At 37.0% G+C, this 13,557-nt stretch overlaps 1 protein-coding gene and 1 non-coding gene across 2 annotated transcripts; one reads left to right on the top strand and one right to left on the bottom strand.

Moving 5' to 3' along the window:
- Window positions 1-299: 299 nt before the first annotated feature.
- Window positions 300-406, bottom strand: LOC114914158 (small nucleolar RNA R71). Its single transcript, XR_003800777.1, has one exon. It is a non-coding gene; the product is annotated as a small nucleolar RNA R71 (small nucleolar RNA).
- Window positions 407-10,031: 9,625 nt separating this feature from the next.
- On the top strand, window positions 10,032-13,018 carry LOC105042770 (heat shock cognate 70 kDa protein 2). The gene is made up of 2 exons (XM_010920088.4): window positions 10,032-10,351; window positions 11,092-13,018. Exons 1-2 carry the CDS (start codon window positions 10,141-10,143, stop codon window positions 12,828-12,830), a joined length of 1,950 nt encoding a protein of 649 aa, XP_010918390.1. The 5' UTR covers window positions 10,032-10,140; the 3' UTR covers window positions 12,831-13,018.
- The last annotated feature ends 539 nt before the right edge of the window (window positions 13,019-13,557 follow it).

Here is a 13,557-nt window from a genome sequence, read left to right on the forward strand (position 1 = left end):
ACTTACCTGATATTTCTGCAAGCCATTATGAGATCAAGTCGACCACAATCCAGATGCTCCCATCTTTCTATGGAAATACAAATGAAGATTCTTATAAACATCTAGATGAGTTTTTAAAAATCTATTCTATAGTAAAGATTCAAAATTTTACTGATAATATACTTAGACTGACCTTATTCTCCTTCTCACTTAAGGATAAAGCCAAGTACTGGCTTGGCACAATAGGAAGATCAATCCAAATTTGGACTAAAATATAGCATAAGTTTCTTAAAAAATTTTATCTCATAGGTCGAACCAATACTATGAGGCAAGCCATTACTGGATTTGCTCAGCTTTCAGAGGAATAAATTTATGAATCATGGGAAAGACTTAAGAAACTTCTTAGAAAATGCCCACACCATGGTCTATCTAAGTGGCAAATTATTCCGACCTTTTATGAGAGTTTAGGTGACCAATATAGATAGATGGTAGATGCATCTTATGAAGGTACATTCATGAGTAAGAGTGAGGATGAAACTTAACCTTGTTTGAAACTTTGAGTGAAAACTTGATCAACCATGCATCATTATTTTCCTATGAAAGGTGGATCCCTCACCAAAAGTGGATAGGAATCTTTGAGATCAAATAAATCAGACTCTAGTTCTAAGACTAACTTGAATCTGATAAATAAAATCGATCTTTTTGTCTAAAATTTAGATCAGTTTTTAATCCTAGGTCAACAATCTCCTGCACAATACACATCACCTTTTAATTATCAAGAGATTTGTTCTATCTGTGCTAGCCCAGCCCATCATATAAGTGAATGTCTTATGACTACACAGTTTCTACCCTTCATCCAAGAATAAGTTCAAGTTGTCCAAGGTTGCTCCAAGCCTATTAATGACCTATTTTTAAACACATATAATGTAGGTTGAAGGAACTATCCTAATTTTTTTTGGAGATCCCAACAGACTCAGGCTCAAATCCAAATTTTTTCTGTGATAAACTTTCAAAATAGGCCCCAATGTCAGAATTATGTTTATAATAGAGATCAGCTTAGTCAGCCTATCTAGCCATCATATCATAATCAGCCATCATACCCACCTCCTCAACAGACCAATCTAGCCGACGATAAATTTAATCAACTCTAATAATTGATTATGATCCAACAGTAATTTATCATCAGGTTTGAAGTACAAATATGATAGTTAGCTGAGTCTACCATGAAGAGAGAACCAGATCAATTATCGAGCCAATTGATACCGAATCTCAGGAACAATTCATCTACCCACCAACCACCTGAACCTAGTCATAAATTCAATATCCCACCTAGGAATTTTTAATTTAAGAATGTCAAAATAAATTTTGAGCTTAGAAGTGGTAGGATCCTTAAGAACCCATATCATGATCAGGTGAGAGAGGCTAGTACTGATGCTAGCCAAAATAAGAACTTAGAAGAAGAGGTTAGTACTGAGACTAACCTAGTAGAAGAAACTGAGCTCGAAACTAGTATTGATGCTGGTTCTAATCTAAGTGAGAAAGATAAAGAAAATAAGAGAGAGAATGAGTTATCCCAGATATATAAATCAAGAGCCCCATTTTTTTCAGCCCGAGAAGCCAGTTCTTCCCATAAAAAGCAAGAAGCATGCAACAAGGAACTAATGAAATTGTTTAAGCAAGTTCATATTAATCTATCCCTCCTCGATGCGATTCAATATGTTTCAACTTACGCTAAATTTCTTAAGAAACTTTGCATCCAAAAGAACGAGTCACAAACCACAAAGAGAATTGTGCTATCTGAGAATGTAAGTGCAGTCCTGTTGAATCCATTACCACAAAAAATGAAAGATCCTAGTGATCCTTTGATTTCATGTGTTATAGAAGGCATCACTTTTGACCAAGCCTTGTTAGACTTAGGAGCTAGTGTGGACCTACATCCAACATCGGTCTATGAATAATTTGGGATAGGAGAATTGAAATCTACGTCGGTTATTTTGCAACTAGCTGATAGATCTATAAAGATGCCATGTAGTCTGATTGAGGATGTCATAGTCAAAGTAAACACATACTATTTTTTAATAGACTTCTTCATACTTGATATGGAACCATCCTAAGAGCTGAATCAAAATCCTATAATTCTAGATCGTCCATTCCTAGCCACTGTCAATGCCAATATTAATTGTAAAATAGGAGCCATGGACATTTATTTTGGAGATCAAAAGATGAGAATTAATATTTTTAATGCCTCAAAATATGCTCAAAAAGAGAAAAACTATTTGATAATTGATTTGATAGATGAGATAGTTGAAACCGATTCCTCCTTAGATTTGATGAAAGATGATTTTCTAGATGAGCTCACTGAAGAAATTCAAAATCAAAAGGTGAATGCTTTGCTTGATTCACCTCACCCATCACATTTACTAATTTGGTCAATAAGAATTGAGCCCTTACCGAAGCTAGAAACTGAATCACTACATCCTTCGATTCGGGCCCCACCACAATTTGAACTGAAATCTTTGCTTGAATCCCTTAAGTACATATTTTTAGGATCTAAAAAAATTCTACCAGTAATCATTGCTTCTAATCTAATCCTTGAATAGGAAGACCAATTGTTGAATGTATTGAAAACACATAGAGAGATCATAGGTTGGACCGTTGCTGATTTAAAAGATATTAGTCCGTCGATATGCATGCACCATATTTATCAGAAAATAATACCAAACTAACCCGAGAGATGAAAAGATAGCTCAATTTGAATATGCAGGATATAGTCAAGAAGAAGGTCATTAAATGATTAGATGCTGGTATCATTTATCCTATTTCTGACAGTCATTGGGCGAGTCCCACTCAAGTTGTTCCAAAAAAATCTAGACTCACAGTTGTCCGCACCGACTATGGAGATCTAGTGCTAACACGACTTTTCACTGAATAGCGTATCTATATAGATTATAGAAAACTAAATGCAGCCATCTGTAAAGATCATTTTCCCTTATCCTTTATTGACCAAATTCTGAAAAGACTAGCTGGCTAATAATATTTCTATTTTTTTAACAGACACTTAGGATACAATCAGATAGCAATCTACTCAGAAGATCAGGAAAAGACCACTTTCACATGTCCTTATGGAACTTTTGCTTTTTGAAGAATGCTTTTTGGACTGTGTAATGCACCTGCGACCTTTCAAAGGTGTATGATCTCAATATTTTCAAAAATGGTAGGAGATTTCTTAGAGATTTTTATGGATAATTTTTCAGTCTTCGAAGAATCCTTTGAAAGTTGCCTAAACAATTTGAAGAGAATGTTAAAATGATACATTGAGGCCAATCTAATTTTAAGCTGGGAGAAGAGCCATTTTATGGTTCAAGAAGAGATCGTCTTAGGACATATTGTGTCAAAGAGAGGGATTGAGGTTGATAGAGCAAAGGTTAAATTAATTTTTAAATTTTCTCCATCCACTTCTGTCAAACAAATCTGATCTTTCCTTGACCATGTAGGATTCTACGATTGATTCATCAAAGACTTTTCCAAAACATCCCATCCTTTATGTAATCTGCTTGCTAAGGATGTTCTTTTTAATTTTAATGAAGAATGTCTTAAGTCTTATGAGTTTCTAAAAGAAACTGTGACCAAAGCTCCAATCATCGAACCTTCAGACTGGTCACTACCTTTTAAGATCATATGTGATGCTTCAGATTTTGTCATAGGAGTCGTCTTGGGCCAAAGGGTAAACAAATATCCCATAGTGGTTTATTATGCTAGCAGAACTCTGAATGAAACTCAAATAAATTATATTATAATTGAGAAAGAGTTACTAGCTATAGTGTTTGCCCTAGAGAAGTTTCAATTATACCTATTAGGATCAAAAATCATGATTTATTCAGATCATGCGGCTTTGAGATATCTGCTCTCAAAAAAAAATGCTAAACCATGATTAATTAGATGGATCTTACTACTATAAGAATTTGATATTGAAATTTGAAACAAAAAAAGATCTAAAAATATCGTAGCAGACCACCTATCTAGGATCCTAGTTGAAGATTGTGAACCTACATCAATTGAAGAATCTTTCTTAGATGAGCAACTTCTATCAGTTTCATACACAAAGACCTCTTGGTTTGCAGATATTGTTAATTACTTAGTAGTTGGATAAATTCCTGATAACTGATCTAAAAATAAAAAATATCAATTCTTTGCTCAAATCAAGTATTATTTTTGAGAAGATCTTAAACTTTTTCAAAATTATATTGATCAGATCATTCGTAGGTGTGTTCCTGAATCTGAATAATTGAATATCTTACAATTTTGTCACACTCTTGCTTGTGGAGGATATTTTTTTGGATGAAAAACTGTGGCCAAAATATTATAAAGTAGTTTTTACTGGCCTACATTGTTTAAGGATGCTTATACTTTTAGCTAGAAATATCTTAAGTGTCAAGCTTTAGGAAACAATTGAAAGAAAGATATGATGCCTTTGAACCCCATCTTGGTCATTGAAATTTTTGATGTTTGGAGAATTAATTTTATGGGACCTTTCCCCCTTCCAATGGTTTTGAATATATTTTGGTGGCCATCGATTATGTTTCTAAATGGATTGAGGCAATGACAATACGAACCAATGATCATAAAGTAGTCATAAAATTTATTCAAAAAAATATCTTTTCTAGGTTCGGATTTTCATGTGCTATCAGTAGTGAAGGAGGCACCCACTTCACAAACTACAAGTTCTGAACACTGCTGTAAAAGTTTGGGATCACACATAAGATAGTTATACCATACTACCCGCAAACAAGTGGTCAGTAGAAGTATCCAATAAGGAGATCAAGAACATCCTGCAAAAGACTATTAGACCCGATCATAAAGATTGATCAGATCGATTATATGATGTATTATGGGTCTAGAGCACAGCTTATAAAAATCCCATTGGAACATCTCCCTACAGATTAATATATGGAAAAGCATATCATCTTTTGGTAGCACTTGAACACAAACCATATTGGGCAATCAAACAACTGAATTTTGATTTGAAAACAAGCTGGTTCCAATCGGATGTTGCAACTAAGTGAATTAGATGAATTAAGATGAAAGGATTATGAAAATTCATAGATTTATAAAGAAAAAAATGAAAGCCTTTCATGACAAACACATTTCAAGAAAAACCTTCGAGCTAGATCAATAAGTCTAGTTATTTAATTCAAGACTAAAATTATTTTCAAAAAAATTGAGATCTACATGAGATAGACCTTACATAGTAAATCAAATATTTTCATATGGTACAATCAAACTTTATGATCCTAAATCTAAAAATTTCTTTAAGATAAATGGTCGAAGATTGAAACCATATATTGAAGGGATGTCACTAAATCGAACCATTAATCAAATAGCATTAATAGATCCACACTGAACTAAGCTGAATTGTGTCTAGCTGAAAATAGTAAACTTAGCGCATGTTGGGAGGCAACCCAATATTTATTTATTTTTTATTTAAAAAAATACAGCCTTTATATTGATGATGAGCACCTCTTCTCAGGTTGTTTTTCTCCCTATACCTTTCATTTCATTCTCATTTCATTCTCTCCCTATACCATTAGGGATAATGGCATTTAAGTTGGGGGGTAGAAAAATCTCTTAAAATTTTTTTTAAAGAAAAATAAATTTTGAAAGTATTTTGAAAAATTTTTTGTAAAATTTTTTTTTTGAAAAAACCATATGTCAAAAAAAAAATTTGGAGCAAAATAGACTAAGAAAAAATAATAATAGTAAAAAAATATTTATTAATGACTATATATAGTGAGTTAAGGAGTAGATTAATTGGTCAGATTTTAGCAACCTACTTAAGTTACCTAAAGGCTATTAGTATTTTTAATTACACATGCATACTGACAAGACAAAATAGACGTTGATTGTAAGAACAACTGAAGATTCAATTATCATTTAAAATTGATGATTGATATACACCCCAATTAAAGAAATTTGAATTTGAGAAAAAAGCTACCTATCTAAAATAAAAATATAAAATACAAAGTATATATGGATTGTCTTAAACTTAGTAACCGGATCTCTGTATCTTAGTCAAATGTGGAGGTTTACGTCAAATGGTAGAGGGAAGGTCAGGATGCTCAGTATTAAAAAAAAAAAGAAGAAGAGAAGCAGTGTGAAAGCTACCTTAGTTCATGAGCTTAATTTGGGGGTGTATGGAATATTAACCAAAATAGATGATAAAAAAAAAATACATTAGTTCTTTACAAGCTAGCATCCAAATGCTAAGTTAGTCATCATAAGCACAAGTGTCGTAGATCTTTAGATGAATTCTAAAAAAAATTTTAATTATACTGACTACAAAAATTTGTTTCTAAAACTTAATACTTAGTTGGTGATGCTTGTTAAATAAGTTTTAATCCTAGATTTAATTTTGTAAAGGAGGATCTTAATGAAATATGGTGATACTTTTATTGCATTGTTAAGGGACTAGCAATGAGTAAGTTAGCGGGTATGATAAGTCGTATATTTATATATTTATTTTAAATATTTTTAGGTAATTAATGGTGCTAACATCTCATAGAAATCCTAATTTCATAAATAAATTAATTTTTTTTATAAAAATAAAATAATTTAAAAAAATATAAAATTAGAACATATTTATGAAAAATATATGTCAAGCTGATTGAGCAATTTAAGCATCAAAATAATTGAAGAATTAATAAAAATTTTAATTTATATTTTTTTATTTTTTAAGTATAAAATTCAAGAAAAAACATCAAGCAAAAGTATCCAAAAATTTATTTTAAAAAGCCTTTAGTGTACAATAGACCGACCGACCAGTCTATGGAATCAGGGTGTAGTCCACAGCAAAGTTTCATCAGTCCATAATCATGGTCTACAGAGGTGGGCTAGCTCTATGCACTGATTAATGGCTGAGATTGCATTAAACGTCCGATCGGACAGTCGAAATCGCTCCTTCCCATATCCAATGGTGATAGCCCACATCTAGTGTGCGATCAGATGGTCCGAAGCCATCTAGGGGCATGATCCAATGGCTGGCATTCGCTGCGGCTGAGAATTAAACCAAAAAAGAATTTTTGAGTACCATCCGATGATCCAGTATCAATCACAGGCATGATCCAACGAATGCCATTGATCCCGACTTTGAATAGAAGATCAGATGCGTGATCTAATGGTCCAATCAAATCTGACGAATGATCGGATGGCTAATATCCTTTTCGATTGTAACAAGGCTTGATGAAGAGATTTTTTGATGAAATCTGGGCAGTTCAAAGTAGATTCGACGGCCAGAAATGTTGTACGTGGGTTGGACATGTTTTTGAGGAGTTTTGAGACTCCGATTTCTATCAAAAAAAATTCATCTATAAATAAGGGGGTCTGAAAACAAGAAAAAAATAGGAAAAAAAAAATTAAGAGAGGTGTAGGGATCCAAAAAGAAGAAGAAGAGAAGTCAGTTCGTCCCATGGAGTACGAAGGAAGAAGAAGAGGTCGTCAACCATCCTTCCGACAAGACTGCATCGATCAATTTCAGATCTTTATTATAGTTTTAATTTAATTTATTTTATTATTTTTTTAAAATTTTTTATAATTAAATTTTAATTTTAATTAATGTAAAATTTATTTTTATGTACTTTTAAATTTTTATTCTTTATTTTTATTGCAAGTAGAAGCTAAGATCTAATTAGTGGATCTGAGTATCAAGTTTATTTTTCATACTTTTTAATTTTTAATTTAAATTATTTTCTCAATTTTTTTAAAAAAAATTAAAGTTTTCAAATCAAAAGCACTGCCTTCTCTGTGGATTTGATGCCTACATATTTTTAATATTATTTTAAAAATTAAAATTTATTTGATAATCATGGTGTCCTAACGACAAACATCGTGTTATTATCACTAACTAACTTGTCAACTGAAGCTCCAGCCCTTCGTTCATAAAGGATGCTTAAAGAGGATCTCAAAAAAGATATGCCACTATTCTGTCTCTCACGTTCATTTGTTGAACAAGAGTTCTAACTTAAGCGTCAGAGGATCCTCGCTTGAGTAACCTCCAGTCAGGATTTCTATGCAGGTCATACCCCCAGAAGGCCCACTTTGCCATCCACTCTAGCATTCCGGTGCCGTACAGATTCTCACACCAATAAATATATATGTTATCCATATTTTTTATGTTTTAATCTAAATTTGAATAAGCTAAACCTAGCTCTAAATGATCATGCTTACTAAAATATAAGTCAAATTTTGAGCCAAATATAAGTTGGTTTGCAAACAAACTATTTGATTTTTTGGCATTAATATAAGGATAAATTACATGAACACCCTTTTAGCTTCAGTCCAATTCCACTTGCATCTTTTTGACTTTAAAAAATATCAAATTAATTTTCAAATTTTTGAGATATTTCAAAATAGTTTTATCATTCACTTATGAACAAATTGTGTCAGCCTATCATTTCAATCGATAAAAATGCCTCTTGCTCAAATTAGAAGAGTCGTCGGTAAAGACGAGTTAGAGGTAGAGAGAGCCACTATGGAGGAGAAGGATAGAGTTGCAGAGGTCGGCATGGAAAGAGAGGTGGCATTGAAGACCTCATGGGCTGGATTGATGGAAGAGGAAGGGGACAAAAAGGAAGAGGAGGGAGAAGGAGGGATCACCAACGAGGAAGGGACAAAAGTGGAGGGAGCCGTCGTAGAGGAAAAGAGCTTATGGGAGAACTTGAAAGAGGAGAATGACAGGGAGGAGAAGGAGGTGAGATAGAAGGGAAGGAGAAACACTGGGTTGTCGGCAAGAAAGGTAGAGATGGAGGGAGTCACTACGGAGCGAGACTCGTGGGCAGGCTTGGATCAAGAGAGAATGAGGAGGAGAAGTGGATGAGGAGGAAGGAAAAGAGGGAGAAAGTATGGCCATCAGCAAACAATAGGTAAAGATGGAAGAAATCGTCATGGAGAGGAGGGCTCATAGGCGGCTTTGGAGGAGGTGAATGAGAAGGAGAAAAAAGGGATGAGCAGGAAGGGAAGGGGGAAAGATATATTGTCGATGAAAAGAGACGGGATATAGAGTTGCCATGAAAGGAGAGGGTTCATAAGCAGACTTAAAGGAGAAGAATGATGATGAGGAGAAATATATAAAAAAGAAGGAGAGGAGGAGAAAAAAGGATCGTTGGTGAAGAATATACGAAGGTGGAGGGAGCCACTATGGAGGAGAAAGGCTCGTAGATGAATTTGGAGGAAGAGGATGATAAGAAGATAAAATATGTGAGGAGAAAGAGGAGGAGGGGAAAGAAAGGATCACCAATAAAAAATAGATGGAGATGGAGGGAGCCACCATGGCTTATAGGTGAGCTTAGAGGGGAAGGAGGATGAAGAGGAGAAATAGATGAGGAGGAAGGAGAGGAGGGAGAAGAAGGAGGGAGGAGAGATACTGATGATGGAGGAGGGGAGTAATCAGAGAAGAGAGAAGATGAAGGATATATAGATAAAGATAATTTGATCAGTTTATAAAATATTAGTATCATATGATAATTATATGATATGGAGATAAATGGTAAGATTATTTTAAAATATATTAAAAATTTGAAAGATTAATTTGATATGTTTTAAAAATAAAATGTGAATGAATTTGCGATAAAGTGAGAAGGTGTTTTGTAATTTATATAAATATGCCGCTGTTGTTGTAAGTTTTGAATTTTGATGGAGGAGGGAAATTTTTTCAAAAGGAGAAAGAATGGCTAGTGGTGTGAAGGTTTATCCTTTCGACCGGTCGGCCCAGCTGAATCCAACACAAAAAATCGGAAGTGGTGGGCCATCCACCGGCCGAATTCCGTCATCGATTGGAAGGCGGTGAGGCGCGGGGCGCGCTCCCCGACTTTTCCAACACATGAAGCAAAAGACGGTTCTAGAAATCGCCAGATTTCGCGAGAAAACCAATCCTTGCCCGCTGAGAGCCGCTACCCCGTCGCCGACCGTCGATCCACAGCCAATCCGACGGCCACGATTCCCCCATTCGAACTTTCCGGAAATTCGAGCCCATCCAATAAAAGCGAACCCTTCCCCCTCTTCGACCTCCTCCTCCTCAACAGAATTCCTTTTTTAAGTCGTCTTATCCTTCTCCACCGAAGTCTTTTTGTTCTCTTGTTCCCTTCGATTAGCTGTGAGAGATTGTGATCCATGGCGAAAGGCGAGGGTCCGGCGATCGGGATCGATCTCGGGACGACCTACTCGTGCGTCGGGGTGTGGCAGCACGATCGGGTGGAGATCATTGCCAATGACCAGGGGAACCGCACCACCCCATCTTATGTTGCCTTCACAGACACCGAGCGGCTCATCGGCGATGCCGCCAAAAACCAGGTTGCCATGAACCCCACCAACACCGTCTTCGGTGAGCTCTCTTCTCTATGTTTGGGTTGTCATCGCGTTAATAGTTCTACGTTGTTATAAAGTTAATTTTTAATTCCATAACTTTGAAGTAATTGTTCATCTATCGTTGATGTTCTTTAATTTTTAATAATTTTGTTCTGGTCTTCGTAAAGAATTTTTTTTCTCTTTTCTTTTTTTTTTTTTTGCCTGTTTGTTGGGTCCATTTTGAGAAATAATTTTTGATTTGCGTAGTTTTTTGTCCTGTTTATTATTTATCCTTGGATGTCAGATATGATTTTTGTACTGAACGGAGAATTCTTTGTTCGTTGTAGATTTATGCATAGGGATCGGAGCAAATAATGCATAAATTTTTCGTTCGGAAAAATTCGAGATATATCATGGGATTTTTAAATCAAAAGACAAAGGTTGTATTTTTAGTCTACGTGATCTGCTTTATATCAAATAACCCGTGTCGTTTGTAGGGTTATGTGCTAAAATCTTATTAATTATAGAACTTAAGCTATATGTGTGGGGCAAGTTTTGCAATATATAGTTATCAATCAGAAAAGTGAAAAGGGCTATAATTTTAAGTCCAATCAACTTTAACTTTGTATTTCAATTTTAAATTATCATGATTGATCAAGAATTACAGGTACTTGTCGTGATTTATGTTTTTTTTTTTTTTTTAATTCTTTGTGAAATTACTCTGCATTTTTTTTTCCTGACAATTTTTGTTCTGTCTGTGCTTATCGTTTTCCACAGATGCGAAGCGATTGATCGGTAGACGTTTCAGTGACCCCTCTGTCCAGAGTGACATGAAGCTATGGCCGTTCAAGGTCATCCCAGGCCCTAATGACAAGCCCATGATCGTGGTCCAGTACAAGGGCGAGGAGAAGCAGTTCTCTGCTGAGGAGATCTCATCCATGGTCCTCATGAAGATGAAGGAGATCGCTGAGGCCTATCTTGGCTCTACTATTAAGAACGCAGTGGTCACAGTCCCGGCCTACTTCAATGACTCCCAGCGCCAGGCCACCAAAGATGCTGGTGTTATTTCTGGCCTCAATGTCATGCGAATTATCAACGAACCCACCGCTGCTGCCATCGCCTATGGCCTCGACAAGAAGGCTGGCAGCTCCGCCGAGAAGAATGTTCTCATCTTTGACCTCGGTGGTGGCACCTTCGATGTCTCTATCCTAACCATTGAAGAGGGTATCTTTGAGGTGAAGGCTACTGCTGGTGACACTCACCTTGGCGGCGAGGACTTCGACAACCGGATGGTCAACCACTTTGTTCAGGAGTTCAGGAGGAAGCACAAGAAGGACATCAGTGGCAACCCCAGGGCCCTGAGGAGACTGAGGACGGCTTGCGAGCGAGCAAAGAGGACCCTCTCTTCCACTGCTCAGACCACCATCGAGATCGACTCCCTCTATGAGGGTATCGATTTCTACACCACCATCACCCGTGCAAGATTCGAGGAGCTCAACATGGACCTGTTCCGGAAGTGCATGGAGCCGGTGGAGAAGTGCCTGAGGGATGCTAAGATGGACAAGAGCAGCATCCATGATGTTGTTCTTGTGGGCGGGTCGACCAGGATTCCCAAAGTGCAGCAGCTTCTTCAGGACTTCTTTAATGGGAAGGAGCTCTGCAAGAGCATCAACCCTGATGAGGCTGTTGCCTATGGTGCTGCTGTCCAGGCTGCCATCTTGAGCGGCGAGGGCAATGAGAAGGTCCAGGACTTGCTGCTGCTGGATGTCACCCCTCTCTCACAAGGTTTGGAGACTGCTGGAGGGGTTATGACGGTCTTGATTCCGAGGAACACCACCATCCCGACCAAGAAGGAGCAGGTCTTCTCCACCTACTCGGACAACCAGCCTGGTGTCTTGATTCAAGTCTATGAGGGTGAGAGAACCAGGACCAGGGATAACAACCTCCTCGGAAAATTTGAGTTGTCCGGCATTCCCCCTGCTCCGAGAGGTGTGCCACAGATCAATGTCTGCTTTGATATAGATGCTAATGGCATCTTGAACGTGACTGCTGAGGATAAGACCACCGGGCAGAAGAACAAGATCACCATCACCAACGACAAGGGCAGGCTGAGTAAAGAAGAGATTGAGAAGATGGTCCAGGAGGCTGAGAAGTACAAGGCTGAAGACGAGGAGCACAAAAAGAAGATTGAGGCGAAGAATGCCTTGGAGAACTATGCCTACAACATGAGGAATACCATCAGGGATGAGAAGATTGCTGCCAAGCTGCCACCGGCTGACAAGAAGAAAATTGAGGATTCCATCGAGGAGGCCATCAATTGGTTGGATGGCAATCAGTTAGCCGAGGCAGATGAGTTTGAAGACAAAATGAAGGAACTGGAGAGCATCTGCAACCCCATCATTGCCAAGATGTATCAAGGTGCAGGTGCTGGAATGGCGGACGGCATGGATGAGGACGTTCCCACTGCTGCTGGTAGTAGCGGCGGCGCAGGGCCAAAAATTGAGGAAGTTGATTAAGGTGTTCGGTGTAGTAGTTGGTACTCATGGTGTGTGCGCAGTTGTTCACCCGAACTTTAGTTTTCGTTTAAGCTCTCTTTCTTTTTTTTCTTTTTTTTTTTTTTTTTTTTGCTTTTGACTCTGCGGTCAGCATTGTATCTATAGTCATTATCGATCGACCCTAAAACTAAGTTGATTTAGTCTTGAAATATTTGAGTTTTTTTTTTTTTTTTTTTTTTTGAAAAAAAATTATTGAAGGGGAAAAAAATTATTGAAGGGGAGGCTGCGGGGCATACGATTTATTCAAGGAAATGAAACTAATGATACAAGAAAAATAGAAGTGGATTCTTTTTCAGCTTGTCATAAAGGGAAAAATTGCAAGATGCAAGATTAAAAGGAGAATGCCCAGAAATGTGGCAGGGTTGCGGACCATAGAGGAATGTGTGTTCTAAATGTTACTTCTATGTTGTGTAACTTTGTGTAAGGTTTCTCACCAAAGGTAATATCCGTGTGATGGTTCTTATGGCTTTTAGTTTCGAGCAATCTGGGAAGACCTTGCAGAATTGTCTTAATGCAAAATAAGAGGCATATTGTGCGAAGATGAGGTACCGAGACATTGAAGTTTAGCGAGTCTTAGATGAAGGTCTGTCAGAATAATTTAGAACCGCGTGCGTGCAGGAAGACTTCGGAGGGGAATAGCTGTTCCTCTTTCTTCTACTCAATTGCAAGCATCTGTTTGCCAGGATAC

The sequence above is a fragment of the Elaeis guineensis genome, chromosome 10 (assembly GCF_000442705.2).
Source record: "Elaeis guineensis isolate ETL-2024a chromosome 10, EG11, whole genome shotgun sequence".
NCBI classification, from domain to species: Eukaryota; Viridiplantae; Streptophyta; class Magnoliopsida; order Arecales; family Arecaceae; genus Elaeis; species Elaeis guineensis.

Bases quoted from the DNA above. Each gene is read 5' to 3' on its own strand.
- LOC105042770 (XM_010920088.4), top strand. From the start codon at position 10,141: ATGGCGAAAGGCGAGGGTCCGGCGATCGGGATCGATCTCGGGACGACC. The intron at 10,352-11,091 runs GTGAGCTCTCTT...CGTTTTCCACAG, and splicing joins CCCCACCAACACCGTCTTCG to ATGCGAAGCGATTGATCGGT.